Source organism: Monodelphis domestica, chromosome 1 (assembly GCF_027887165.1).
Source record: "Monodelphis domestica isolate mMonDom1 chromosome 1, mMonDom1.pri, whole genome shotgun sequence".
Classification (NCBI taxonomy): Eukaryota; Metazoa; Chordata; class Mammalia; order Didelphimorphia; family Didelphidae; genus Monodelphis; species Monodelphis domestica.
Genome location: NC_077227.1, coordinates 389,250,092 through 389,264,652, shown reverse-complemented (window position 1 = coordinate 389,264,652; position 14,561 = coordinate 389,250,092). Strand labels below are relative to the sequence as shown.

The 14,561-nt window shown below is 46.1% G+C and overlaps 1 protein-coding gene across 1 annotated transcript in view; it reads left to right on the top strand.

The window, feature by feature from the left end:
• Nucleotides 1-14,561, top strand: part of HK3 (hexokinase 3) — a 46,865-nt gene that overhangs the window by 13,790 nt on the left and 18,514 nt on the right. Inside the window, exons 3-10 of the mRNA XM_007474119.3 lie at nucleotides 2,818-2,980; nucleotides 3,332-3,486; nucleotides 3,769-3,888; nucleotides 4,038-4,133; nucleotides 10,931-11,045; nucleotides 11,137-11,320; nucleotides 11,550-11,705; nucleotides 11,950-12,183. Coding sequence (XP_007474181.1) covers nucleotides 2,818-2,980; nucleotides 3,332-3,486; nucleotides 3,769-3,888; nucleotides 4,038-4,133; nucleotides 10,931-11,045; nucleotides 11,137-11,320; nucleotides 11,550-11,705; nucleotides 11,950-12,183 — 1,223 coding nt within the window. The remainder of the gene's footprint in view (nucleotides 1-2,817; nucleotides 2,981-3,331; nucleotides 3,487-3,768; nucleotides 3,889-4,037; nucleotides 4,134-10,930; nucleotides 11,046-11,136; nucleotides 11,321-11,549; nucleotides 11,706-11,949; nucleotides 12,184-14,561) is intronic.

Sequence of the window (14,561 nt, the reverse complement as noted above, 5' to 3'; positions counted from 1 at the left end):
ATTTGATATTTCCCAGGCCCTATTTTCCTCCGCTTTCTGAGATGTCCACACGCCTATCAGAGTCTTGTGCTATTTGTTGTTGTTCAGTGGGTTCGGTCTTATTCAACTCTTTATAACTAACTCCATTTGGGATTTTCTTGGCAAAGAGAATTAGTTTGCTATTTCCATCTCCAGCTCATTTTACAGATGAGGAAACTGAGGTAAACAGGCTGAAGTGACTTGCCCAGGGTCACCCAGCTAATTAGTGTCTGAGGCCAGATTTGAACTCAGGAAGATGAGTCCTTCTGACTCCAGGCCAGGCACTCTATCCACTGTGCCTTCTCCATGAAAAGAGCTGATCTGTAGGTTTGGTAGTAGTCTACATTACCGAACCCACGAGAGCTGGTGACCTCACTAAACGAGAGGGCGTAGGGAGAGCAGAGGGTCAGGACCGCATCCTGGCTACCTCCATTTTGGAAGTGGAAGATGGATGATGAGATGGATGAAGAAGCAAGAGAACCAGCGTGATTCATACGATGAACGCTGGGGGAGGAGACAGTATGGAGTGTACAGTAGAGGCAGGTGATGAATGACATCAAAAGAAGGAGGGAGGTCAAGAACGACGAAGATGAGGGAACTTTGCTGGGTTTATCGGTTGAGATGACCAGCATAGCTATAACTGTGGTTGGATGGTTAGGGCTTTTCCTCAGTCTCTATATACTTTGCTCCCTCTTAGCAAATCTCCTGACCTCCTACTTTCCTGAGGAAATAGTGGTCCAGACTTTGTGAGGAGCGGGGCAAAACCATATGGACTTCTACCCCATTGTGGTCCCCAGACTGCCATTGACCTAACAGGGGTTGGCAGGTCCCTGCAGAGTGTAAGAAGGCAGGGATGCTCACCCATGTAGCTTGGGAAGGGGGTGGGAAGAAACTTCATCAGTGGGTGGATTGTCAGTGTCTGCCTCACCTGAACTTGCTCTGGAATCCCTAATAATGGCTCCGATCATTGATACTCATGGAGAGAGGGGTATTAGTGAAGCCGCAGCTCTGAAAACCAGATTAAAATAAGGGGGAAAGGAGGTGGAGAAATGGAGGCAGTGAGTGAAGATGGCTTTTTTTAGAAGTTTGGTTGTGAAAGGAGGCTGATATATAGGATGATGACTTGAGGGGATGGCAGAGTTAAGGGAAGGATTTTTTTTTAAGAATAGGGAAGCCTTGAGCTTATTTGAAAATAGGAGGGGAAGGGTGCCAGCTGGGTAGCTTAGTGGATTGAGAGCCAGGCCTAGAGATGGGAGGTCCTAGGTTCAAATCTGGCCTCAGACACTTCCCAACTGGGTGACCCTGGGCAAGTCACTTAACCCCCATTACCTAGCCATTCTTCTGCCTTGGAACCAATACCCAGTATTGATTCCAAGACGGAAGGTAAGGGTTGATTAAAAAAAAAAGAAAGAAAAGAAAATAGGAGAGGAAGGAACCAGAAATTGGGAGAGGCTGAAAATGACACAAAGAAGAGATTATCAGAGGAGTCCATTTCCACAGAAGGTGGGACAGTTTGGGGTCAGGGGACTAGGAATGAAGGTCATTTCTTCCTAAGAGACAGGGAGAAGAAAATAATATAGAAGAGTTTTGAGATATAGAAAAGAGAAGAGATGCTTGTGATGGAGGGCCACTCTTTTCTCAGGGAAGTAGAAGATCAGGAAATTTGCTAAGAGAAAGTACAGTATATGGAGACTGAGGAAAGCAGACTTTCCAACAGCCACTGTGGGGAGGGAGATAAAAAGTAAATTAATAAATCTAAAGGAGGTCAGTCTCTTATAGTTGGGGGCAAAGGGCCAGAAGGAGCCTCTCTCTTTGAGAGTTTGAGGCCATGCATGTATGTGGAAGCCTGGTGTCATGTAAAGAGCACTAGATTTGGTGGGAGAAATCCATTCATATCCTGGTTCTGCTAAAGCTTTGGACCCCCCTCTGGGTTTCAGTGCTCTCATTTGTAAAATGAAAAGGGTTAGCTGATCCCTCCAGCCCTTTCTAGTTCTAAATTTCTTTTTTTAAAGTTATTATTATCAAAACCCTTACCTTCCATCTTAGAATCAATACTGTGTATTGGTTCTAAGGCAGAAGAATGGCTAGGTAATGGGGGTTAAGTGACTTGCCCAGGGTCACACAGAAAATATCTGAGGTCAGATTTGAATCCAGGACCTCCCATCTCTGGGCCTGGCTCTCAATCCACTGAGTCATCCAGCTGCCCTTTCAGTTCTAAATTTCTGATCCTAACTGTGTGTTCTTGGGCAAATCACTTCTTCAAGACTCATTTTCCACTTCTATAAGAAGGGAAAAATAATGGGGCTGGAGATAGAGGGAGACCTACAGGAGGAGGGGAATGTTGAGGAGGGTAGGAGCTAGAAATAGTAGCTATTATACCTACCTCACAGATTTCTTTGGAAGGAAAAAAAACATTTATTAACCAACTGTGCACCAGGCACTGTGCTAAGCAGTTTATAAATATTATCTCATTGGATCCTCTCAATAATCTTGGGAGATAATTGCTATCATTATCACCACTGAGGCAAACAAAGGTTAAGCAACTTGCCCAGAGTCATATAGCTAAGTGTTGGAAGTAGGATTTGAACTCTGATCGTCCTGTACCCTATCAATCCCATCTCTTTCAAGGAAGTGCTTTTGTAAACCTCTGCAGACTCTGGGCATGGGCTACAGCAGTTGTAATTCAAATTGGAGGGGATTAGGGTCATTCTCTGGAGCCGGAAGCCACTCATCCTAAAAGATGCCAGTCCTTGACTTTTGCCACATGTATGATCCCTACATGCCCATCATCCTGTCCAGGTGCAGCAATGCCTGAAACAATTCTATGTGACAGAGGAGCAGTTGCAGCAGATCCAGGCTGGCATCCTGAGGGACATGGAGAAGGCCCTGAGCAGGCAGACGGACCCCTCTCCCACTGTCCAGATGCTGCCTACCTACGTTCGATCCACTCCACATGGCACTGGTGGGTTTTAGGGCTTTGGGCTTGGGTAGATTCAGGCCCCAGAAACAGATGCCTCCCAAGGGGGAAGTCACCTCTGACCTCCCCTCTTTAAGCTCGGGTTCAGGGCCTCGGGTCCTGCTTATCTCCATGAAGGGTCAGTGGATAGCCTCTCTCTTTCTCTCCTCTTTCTTCTCTAGCAACTGTGCCTCTGGCTTGCTATTCTATACTCATATAGGGGGAAGTGGAGGTTCAGTGGACATGGCAGGGAGGTGAGGGGTTGGAGATAGGGGGAAGGCTAAGTTGGGGACTGTAGGACCTGGACACAACCTCCCGGTCCCTATTTCTCTTCCATTCTCCTATCCCTAACCCCAGAGCAGGGCAATTTCCTGGTGCTGGAGTTAGGAGCCTCAGGAGCCACTTTGAGGGTACTGTGGGTGACACTCACGGGCACCAGTGGCCCAAGAAAAGAACCAATAAGCCGGGAGTTCACCATCCCCCCAGAAATTATGCTTGGCACTGGTCAACAGGTAAGCTGTTGGGTCTGGAGTGGCAGGAACCAACATGTCCAAGAGATACACTTGGGGTCAGGAACTTGAAGTTCATCATCTCCCAGAGGTCTCTGGATGTGGGTCCAAGTGGTTTGGGCAGAACAGATTAGTATACAGCATTCATGTTCCTAGAACCTAGACCTTGTCCAATGGTATGGGATAACCACCATGGCGGGCTGAGCCTCCTGCTGCAGTTTGGCTGGCCTTCTCCTCTTCCTTGACCTACTTGCCCACCAGCAGCCTCACTTTCTGCTCCTACAGCTCTTTGATTTTGCTGCTAGCTGCTTGGTGGAATTCTTGGACCAGCTGAAGGTGGGATCTCAGCACATCCAGCTGGGCTTCAACTTCTCCTTCCCCTGTCACCAGACGGGCCTTGACCGGGTAAGTTGGGGGAGCATTGGGAGCCTTCAGCCTATGGTGAGTTAGGAACTGGCTGCCGGCTCCCTCAACGAGCATCTCCTAGGGGAAGAGCTGAGTGTGGGAGAGAAACTGAGGAAAGATGGATTGTCATTTTTTTGCTCCCTCCCCAGAGCACCCTTATTTCCTGGACCAAGGGCTTCCAGTGCAGTGGTGTAGAAGGCCAGGACGTGGTACAGCTGCTGAGAGAGGCCATCCAGAGACAGGGGGTAAGAAGTGTGGGAGAGGGAATTTGGATAAAGAAGATATACTCGATCTGGGGGTAAGAGGAATCCTAGAGCCTCAATAGGACAGCAAGGTTACTTACTTATGAGTGTGAATACAAATAGGGTTCAAGTTCTGGTCTTGCTAATCTGTTAATGATGACCTCTGTGAACTTTTGGGCAAATTAATTCTGTCTCTGAGTCATGATTTCTTCCTCTGAAAAATGAGGGAGTTGGATGAGATAACCTTGAAGGTCCCTTTTAGCTCTAAATCCTTTGAACTCCTATGATTATGTAGCTAATTGGTCTATTCAATGGAAAGAAACATGGATTTGGAGTCGTGAGATTTGTGCAAGGGAAGTAGGGAAAAGTGGGAAGTATCTTTGAGCATGAAGACCAGCCTGATTCTGGCTTAGTTAGGTAGTGATGGCATGAGATGAAGGTGGGGCTGGACCGTATGGGTGACGTCACATGTCAGACTGAATACTTTGGATGCTGTTCTATAGTAAATGGTGAGCCATAGAAGGTACTTGTGGAACACAGTGTCTTAAAGAGGCAAATCTGGTTGTTTACCTGGGATGGAGTAGGAGGAGGAGGGACCAGAGGAAGGAAGAACAATTAAGAGACAATTATAGTCTTCTGGGCAAAAAACAATGAGGGCTTGCCCCAAGGAAGTGGCTGTGGGAATAAGAAGGGTTGGGCCGCCATGAAGAAGAGAAAAGATAAAGGACTGCAGAGACGGGTGTATGGGTTGGAGTGTAGGGGAGCAAAGTCAGAGATGCTTGAGATTTTTAGCCCAAGTATTGGGAGAATGGGGGTGGCCTTAACAGAAGTAAGAAAGGTAAAGAGAAGGATGGGGAGGATCCCTTTTGGATATGTTGGGGTGCCAGTGGGACATCCAAGTTGAAATTTTCCGTAGGCAGGAGTCCAGACAAAGGTGGAAGATTGCTTAAGGAAGTTGGCTGGAGATAAGAGAGATAAGAAAGAAGCCATTTGAAGAGGATGAATTAGCAAAGGATAGGATGAGAAGGGAGAAGGATCATGACTTTATGGTACCATCAGCTACTATATGGTAGCTATTTATAAGAGGAAGTTAGTTTAATGATTTAAGAAGCTTGTGTATTTGCCAGAAAATTTATCTAAAGAAAGGATGGGTGAGGCCACAGTAAAGGGAGTGAGAAGTGTTGAGAGAAGTGGGAAGAAAACCTAGAGAGAATGATATCATGGAAAACAAGGCAGGGGGCAGCCAGGTGGCGCAATAGATAGAGAGGGTCAGGCCTGGAATCAGGAGGACCTGGGTTCAAATCTGAAATCAGATTGTGTCACTGTGGGCAAGTCACTTAACCCCAATTGCCTAGCCCTTATTGCTCTTCTGTCTTAGAGTTGTTATTAAGACAAGAAAATAAGGGTTTTTAAAAAAGGAAAAGAAGCAAAAAGAAAGCAAGGCAGAAGAGGATCATCAGCAGGGTCAGTGGATACTGAAAGGTCAAGCAGAATGCAGACTGAGAAAAGATTAGGAGAGCTGAAGATTAGGAGGCCACTAGTGACCATGGAGAGAAAGAAGGGTTTCAGTGGCGAGATGGGGACTAAAGCCAAGGAGCAGGCCTGATGCCCCCCTCGTGGGAAGTCAAACTCACAGGGTGGGAAAGACCTCAGGGTGTATTTAAGGAGACAGAGAGGTAACCACTCCATGGAAAAGTGTGACAGTGCAAGGAAGTATAGAAATAGTGTTGCTCAAGGGGGATGGAGCAACATTTAGGGGAAAAAAACAACATTTTTTCCAAACAAGCAATATCTCAGCATGTTCAAAGGCAAAGGAGATGAATCTGGTGCATCTCCCCCTTGGGGGTAGGGACGGTTGCCATAGCTTCCAGGGTGTATGAGAGATTAATCTGAGAATTGATAAAACTGATGTTTTGTCTATTAAGACAGCTAGCTGGAGAGGGTCTACTTAGCTTCCACAGATGTCCTAAATTTAGGAACGATGATGAGACTTGGGTGTCTCAGAATCTCTTCTACTCTTACCCATCACATCCATTCCATTTAATTCAACAAGCACATATGAAGGGCCTACATGTGCAGGCACTGGGAGGCCCTGCGGAGGCAAAGACCCAGATAATAACAAAGACCCCATCCCTTCAGGGACTTAACAATCTTTAGGGGGAACAGAACACATACACAGATAAAATCAAAATAGAGCAACTGAAGGCTCCAGAACAAGAGAGATCAAGAAAAGTCTTCAGGAGGGGGAAGCACCTGAACTGAGCTAGAAGGAAGTGGATGTGAGGAGGGAATACCTTCCATGCATTGGGGCTAGACCTGTGCAGAGGCATGGGGATGGGAAATGGATACCCATGGCACGACAGTTTAGTTTGTTTAGTTCGGCTAGAATGTGGAATTTATAAAGAAGGGTGTTATGAAATAATACTTGAAAATGAAGTCTGAGCTGGATTCAAAATGCTTTAAATGCCAGACCAAGGTCTCCGAATTTTATCTTGGAGATCACTGGGGAACCACGGGAGGAACGTTTCTGAGCAGGTAGTCATTTGGCCAGTCCTGCATCTTAGGAATATTAATTTGGCTGTTATGCGGAGGATGGGTAGGAGAGTGAAGGAGCTAGAGACCAATTAGGAGGCTTGTGAAATAGTCCAGGTGAAAGGTGATAAGAGCCTGGACGCCAGGGGCGCTCCGTGAGTGGTGTGGGAGAGGGGAATGGACATGAGAGATGCTGAGGGAAGGAGGAAGAGCCCCCAAGACTCGATGAATGATTGATTAGTCTGAGGGAAAGTGCATTTTATTCCAGAGTACAGACCTGGAAACAATGGATGAAAATTACAGAAAGACAAAATTTAGGCTTAAAGTCAAGAAAAACATTCTCACAGCAAAGGCTGTCCCAAAGCTGCCTCAGGTGTTGACTAGGTTGCTTCTCCACTCTGTGCCTCCACATAGTGGAGAGAAGGGGATGAATGCAAGAGATGCTATTGAGACATGACCTAGGAGATTTGGCAGCTGATTGGATATGGGAAGTAAGGGGGGAGAGGGCTAGATGCTGTGTGTGTGTGTTTTTTTTTTCCCAAACCCTTACCTTCCTGTCTTCCAATACTCAATACTGTGTATTGGTTCCAAGGCAGAAGAGTGGTAAGGGTTAGGTAATGGAGGTTAAGTGACTTGCCCAGGGTCACACAGCTAGGAAGTATCTGAGGTCACATTTGAAACCAGTATTGGGATAAAATTAGATTTAGGGTAGGTTAAGTGACCTCCAGTTTCTAAGCTTAGCTCTCAATCTGCTAAGGCTAAAAGGCACTGTGTTAAGCACTTTACAAATATCTCATTTGATCCTTACCACAATGCTAGGTGCTTTTTTAAAATTCCCATTTTACAGCTAAGGAAACTGAGGCAGACAGGAGTTAAATGACTTGTCTAGGGTCACACCACTGGGCTGAGGGAGAGGGAAGAGTAGAGGATGATGCTGAATTTTTGAAACTGTATATCTGGAAGAAGAATGATGCCCTCACCGGGATAGGGGGAGGATGCTAAGGATTGGGTTTTGAGCCAACATAATGAGTTCCAATTTGGATATGTTGACTTTGATTCCAGCATGTAATTGTCAGTGTTGAACTGGAGTTTGGGAGAGATATTAAGGCTGGACATTTAGATCTAAGGGGCATCTACATGGGAATAATAAGTGAATTCATGGAAGCTGATTGGATCACCAAGAGGGCTTAGGATAGATCTATGGAGGACCCACATTTAATGAGCAGGGCACAGATATTAATCCAGCCAAAGAGATTGGGTGGATTGAATATGGCAGACTAGGCATAGCAAACATCAAGGGAAGAAGGTGTCATGGAAGCAAAGGGATTTCTACCTGGCTCCTGTCAGAACTGGCTTCACACAGTCATCTTTTTTTCGGCACCTAATTTTGTATAAGGAGCTCCCTGCCCCCAGTCTCCTCCTCCAATCCATCCTTCCTATTGCTGCCAGGATGATCCTTGCTCTTTAAACCCATCACTCAATAGGCATTTATTAAATGCCCACCATTGCCTGGCACTGTGAGCGAAATACAGGGAATACAAAGATGAAAATGCCCTCATTCCAGCCTTTTATAATTTGGAGCTGGTCTGTCCACATTTCCAAGTTTATTGCCCACTATATTCCTTCACACTTGGCATTCCAATTACATTAGCTTATTATCCTCCGACCAGTGAAGTGGGGTACTTCATAAAGCAAGCCGGGACACCCAGAAGTTCATATTAATGGAACCAATATGTAGTTATTAATCTATTGATTAATTAATTTCCCTATGGGCCAGGATAGACTTTCCTGGAGAAAGCTGCCCCGAACTGAAGTTACAGACAGTTTTTATAGGGTTACATACGTGCAAGAGGTTAAACAAGCTTAAGCTTATATGATATAGAAAATGATATATATTGCTTTAAATCATACCATGAGTGGCTGGGATAGAATGACCAGGGCAAGCAAGCCTTATCATACAGAAGCCAGATGTGCCATTAGCAGGGGAGGACAGGGCATTCCATGGTTTATTTTATCCTATACTGGATTTATCTCTTCTTTAAGGAGTTGTCCTCTGGGGTGCATTGACCATATGTTGCTTCTGACTTTCCCCTGAGAAAACACATTTCTGATGCCTGCTTGCTACAAGGAAAAGTAGGCTTATTGATTTATCCAATTGATTAGAGACCTAGTTTTATTTCACTTCACCAGGACCTTCATCTCCCATCTCCAAGCCTTTGTGCAAGCTGTTGTCTGTGTCCGGGTTACACTCCTGCCTCACCTTTGCACTGAGAATTCTTAGCTTCTTTCCAAAGGAAGGTCAAAGGCTACCTGAAGCTTATCTCAATTCCTCCTGGTGCTAATTACCCTCCCCACCCCCACCCCAGAAAAGGCTTTTTATTGACTTTGTAAATATTACAATTACTTTTCTGGGTGCAGTTGTTTCACCCCAATAAAATGAAAGTTCTCAGAGGTCAGGGATTGTTTCATTTTTGCTTTTGTATCCCCACACCCCACATCCTGCATAGGGCCTGGCACATAAAAGGTCATAATTAATGGTGTTGAATGAATTGATAGGAAGGGGCATGTCATTTACTGGAAGGAACCTTAGAGAAAATCTTGTCCAACCCCTTTGTTTTACAGAAGAGGAAATGGGCCCAGAGAAGTTACTCAGGGTAACATGTCATAAACATCAGTCAGGATCTGAAGACAGGGTTCACTCTTACTGCCCAGGAATAGTCACGTTGCTTTGCCTAATGTTCAAGGCCTTCCACAATCTGGCGCCACTTCCTCTTTCCACACATCTCTTTCTTTCCTCCACAAACTCTTATTCTAGTCATATTGATTGACCCTTTGTTCTCCAACAGCGTCCCTCTGCCTTGAATGTCGTCTTCTTCCTTTTGGCTTATCAAATTAGAGCCCATCCTTTATTTATTTGTTTATTTTTTTAGGGAAGGGTGTAGATTTTTCCTTTTCTTTTTCATTTCATTATCTTCATGCAAAATTGATATAAGAGCAAAGTCATTGCTAACCCAAACCCCCAAATAAAACCAAAGATACGCTGATGTGAAAGATGACTCCAACAGTTCTTTCTCTGGAGGTGGAGAGCGTCCCCATCTTAAGCCCGTCAGGATTGTCCCAGATCATTGCATTGCTGAGAGGAGCCAAGATTCCACACATGATCATGGTCCAGTATAGCTGTTACTGTGCACACTGTTCTCCCCGCTCTGCTTGTTTTGCTCTGCATCAGTTCCTGAAGATCTTTCCAGCTTTTCTGAAATCATTTTGCTCACCATTCCTTATACCGTAATAGTATTTCATCACCGTCATGTACCACAATTTTTGTTCAGCCATTCCCCAACTGAGGGACATCCTTTAGTTTCCAATTCTTTGCCACCACAAAGAGAGCAGCTATGAATATTTTTGTACAAGTAGGTCCTTTCTCCTTTTTTTTTTAATTACATCTAGAAACCTACCTCTTCCAGGAAACCCTCCTCTATCCTCTGGTCAGGAATAATCTTCTGCCAAAGGGCACTCAGGACCTTGCTTACAAATTTAGATTGTAATAGGGTGTTATCTGGGTTTGTGTGTGCTTCAAAGGCAGAATTAGAAGCAATGGCTAGAAGGAATAGAGACAAGCTTCAGTCTGGTGTTAGAAAAAGCTTCTGAATAATTTTTTGTGGTTGTTTTAGCTGGTTTTCAGTCCTGTCTGACTCTTTGTGACCGATTTGGGGTTTTCTTGACAAAGATACTGGAGTGGTTTGCTATTTCCTTCTCCAGCACATTTTAAAGATGAGGAAACTGAGGAAAACAGGATTAAATGACTTGCCCAGGGTCACACAACTACTACGCGTCTGAGGCCAGGTTTGAACACAGGTCTTCCTGACTCCAGGTCTGGTGCTTGCCAGAATTTGGGATTGAGTGGGTTTCTCATTCTTAGTAGCTTTTCAGGCCTCTGCTAGAGGGCAGTATTGTTAAAGGGGTTCAGGTAAGAGTTGGACTGGGTCTCTTCTGATCAGATTTTGAAAGATGCCCTACAGGATGTCATCATCTCATCTAAACTTTGTGCCTCTCCTGATGCTTAGCCCAGGCCTCTGCAAACAGCAGGTGCTAAATAAAATGCTGAAATGATGGCGTGCTGAATTTCATTGACTCCAGGAATGTGCATCAAAAGTAGATTCCGGCCACGACGTGGCTCTGGCTGCCCAGAAATGAAACCGAGGGGGCAGTGGGTGTTGGCATCCTGCCTCCTCACTCCCCCTAATCAGGCTCTGGCCTCCCTGTCCCAGCCTCTCCTTCCCCAGGGCTACAGCATCGATGTGGTGGCTGTCGTGAACGACACAGTGGGCACCATGATGAGCTGTGATCCCAGGCCCCAGGCTTGTGAGATTGGGCTCGTTGTAGGTGAGGATGCTTCTGCTTGGTGGCCACTGGGGCCTGGGCCACTGGGGGTGGCTCCTCTGCGGAGCCTGTAACCAGTCCCCTCTGGCCACAGACACGGGCACCAACGCATGCTACATGGAGGAGGCCAGGCACGTAGGAGAGCTGGGGGAAGACCAGGGCCGTGTCTGTGTCAACGTGCAGTGGGGTTCCTTTGGAGACAGTGGGGCCTTGGAACCTGTGCAGACGCCCTTTGACCTCCTACTGGACCGCGAATCCTTGAACCCTGGGACTCAAAGGTGATGCTGGAGAAGATGCTAGAATTTGTGGGGTATCCTCGCCCATCCACTTCTTCCCAATGCCCATAAAGATGAGTAAATAGATGTTAGTGCCATGGCTCTGGGCTTGTGGGATCTGTTCTCTACCCCCTCCCCAATCTAGGGGCTGAGTCGTCTGCCCATTCTGCTTCCCTGCCTTGGGAACCAGCCTTGTAATGCCAGTGGCCCCTTTTCTGCTCTGGACCCCCAGGTTTGAGAAGATGGTTGGGGGTCTGTACCTGGGAGAACTCATCCGCTTGGTGCTGATACACTTGGCCGGTCAGAGGGCCCTCTTTGATGGTGCCACCTCCCCTGCCCTGCTCACCCATGGCTCTGTGCCCATAGAGCATGTGATGGAGATAGAGGAGTGAGTTGGGGGACCACTGGGGACTCCCCTGAGTGGGGGAGGACAAAGATTTGGATCTACCCACCTGGGAAGGGGGACATATGGGGAGCCCTTGGCCTGGAGGGATATGTAGATGTTATTGGGGTGGGGGCAGGAATAAAGGATCAATGGCAGCTTATTTATGGGGAATCCCTTCTGATACTGACTCCTGGCCCCTCAGCAACCCCCAGACTCTCCGCCACAGCTCAGTCCTCTCCCCCTTTAGTCCTTCCCAGGGCAGGGCTCGGGCCCAAGCTGTGCTACAGGGGCTGGGCCTGAACCCCAGCAGCCAAGACTGTCAGTGGGTACAGCAGGTGTGTGGGGCTGTGTGTGCCCGGGCTGCCCGCCTCTGTGCCGCTGCCCTTGTGGCCATCCTTGCCCGAGTGGAGCACAACCAGGAGAGATCCCAGCCAGGCATAGCCGTGGCAACAGGGGGCCGCATTTGTGAGCAGCATCCCAGGTAAGTGGGCAATGGGGCACAGGGGAGGCTTTATGGGCCCTAGAGTTGGGAGTGCCTTAGGAATGGTCTTATTATACAGAGGGGAAAACTGAGCCCTAAAGATGGAGAGGGATTTGTTTGAGGTCACATAGTAAGAATCAAGGCCACAAATTGACCCCAGGTCTGTCATGTGCTCCTCAGTTTCCCCACCTCTAAAATCTTAGTGAAAGCTTTGATTTGGTGGGGGAAGAGGAGGTTTGCTTCAGGACTCCTCACCCTAGGGGCAAATGGGGTTTGTGGTTTTACCTCTGAAGCCAGGTAGGGAAGCACTACCATGGGAGGAGAGGCCCTTCCCCCCTCTTTCTCATCTTGTCTCCTTCCCACTTGGGGCTCCCAGGCCAACTCAGCCATTCCAGACCCAAACGTCATTTGTTTATTAAATATTTTGTTTTCTCAATTACATGCAAATTAAAAACATTTTTCAACATGTTTTTTGAAATTATGAGATCTAAATTGTTTCCCTTCCTTTCCATCGCCTTCCAGTGATCTGGTTATTCATGTATGATCAAGCAAAACATACTTCCATATTGGTCATTAAGAGAATTAAGAGAATTGGTCAGTAAGAGAATACTCATAGAAAACCCAAACCCCAATGAACCAAAGTGAAAAATAGTATGCTTTGATCTGCATTCAGCCAGCATTTATTAGGCACCAACTGCATGCTAGGCAATGTGCTAGGCTTTGGGGACTCAAAGACAAAAGCAGTTCTTGCCCTCAAAGAGCTTATAATTCAATCAGAGGAAACAAGGCGAACATATGTAAGGAAAGACCAAAAATATACAGTCGGTGCATGGCCACTTGGGGGTGTCGGGGTTAACAACACTTAGCAACAGACTGGATTCTGCAGAGGGGGAGAGGGAAGAGTTGAGGATGACTCAGGTTGAAAACTTGGGTTTCTAGAATGATGGTGAGGGAGGGAAGACAGAAGAAGGGAGGAGACAATGTGGATCATTTGACTTTGGAAAACTTAGGGGGAAATGTGTAATTAAAATAAAAAGGTAATAAGAAATAAAAGTACAATTTTGAAGGATGGTGATACAGTGGACAGAAATAAAGCAGGTAGGAAGAGGTTTTAGGGGAAGGAGAAGAGAGTTCTATTTTCTTATTATAATAAGTATGGTGCTTCTTGTGGAGCTCCCAGACAGAGGGGATGATCTCAAGATGAAGAATGGGGAAACTGAGGCAAACAGAAGACAAGTCTCTTGCCCAGGGTCACACAGCTAGTGTTTGAGGCCATCCCCACAGTCTCTGTGGCAATTTGTTCTGCTTGATTGTGCATATGTGTTCCAAGAGTTTCTTTTTGTTTTTATTTTTCCTTGGGGTGAGATGGGGCAGAAGAAAATGAATATTTGGTCATTGAGAAAAACATTTTTAAAAAGGGATTTCCTAAAAAACATTTAAAAAAGGGATTTCCTGTGGCAAATGCCAGTAACTGGTTGGTGATGCAGGACCGGGGTGCAGGAGAGAGACTATATATATATAGGGATGATCGTTAAATCCAGGCGAATTGGTGAGGTCACCAAGTGAAGGTAAAGAAAAAGAGGCACAAGACAAAGCATTGGGGGGAGATTCCCAGGAGATGTGGAGGCATGACAAGGATAATGTCATCAAAGGAGACTGAGGAGCACACAGAGATGTAGGAGGAGAACCAGAAGACAGCAGAGAGAGTATCCAGGAGGAGATGGTAGTCAGCAGAGCTGAAAGATGAAAGAAATGAAGTAGAAAGTCAAGAAGCCTAAGGAGCAATTAGGGACCCCAGGGCAAGGGGGCCAGGAAATTAGGAGGATGGAAGAATTTACTAAGCACCCACTGTGCTAAATTTTTTATGTAAAAATTTTATTTATTTAATTTATTTAAATTTGTTTAAATAAAGTTAAATAAAAATTTAAAATTTGCTTTACAAATGGGATCTTATTTAATCTTCAGAACATCCCTAGGAGAGGAGTCCTATAATTTACCCCAGTTTTACAGTAGAGGAAACTGGGGCAGATAGGAGTTAAGTGACTTGCTTAAGGTCACACAGCTAGTATCTGTCTGAGGTCAAATTTGACCCCAGGGGGGCAGCTGGGTAGCTCAGTGGATTGAGAACCAGGCCTAGAGATGGGAGGTCCTAGGTTCAAATGTGGCCTCAGACACTTCCCAGCTGTGTGACCCTGGGCAAGTCACTTGACCCCCATTGCCTAGTCCTTACCACTCTTCTGCCTTGGAGCCAATACACAGTATTGACTCCAAGACAGAAGGTAAGGGTTTAAAAAAATTTTTTTTTTTACCCCAGACAGTTAGGTGGATCAGTGGATAGAGAGCCAAGTTAGGAGATAGGAGGACCTGGGTTCAAATCT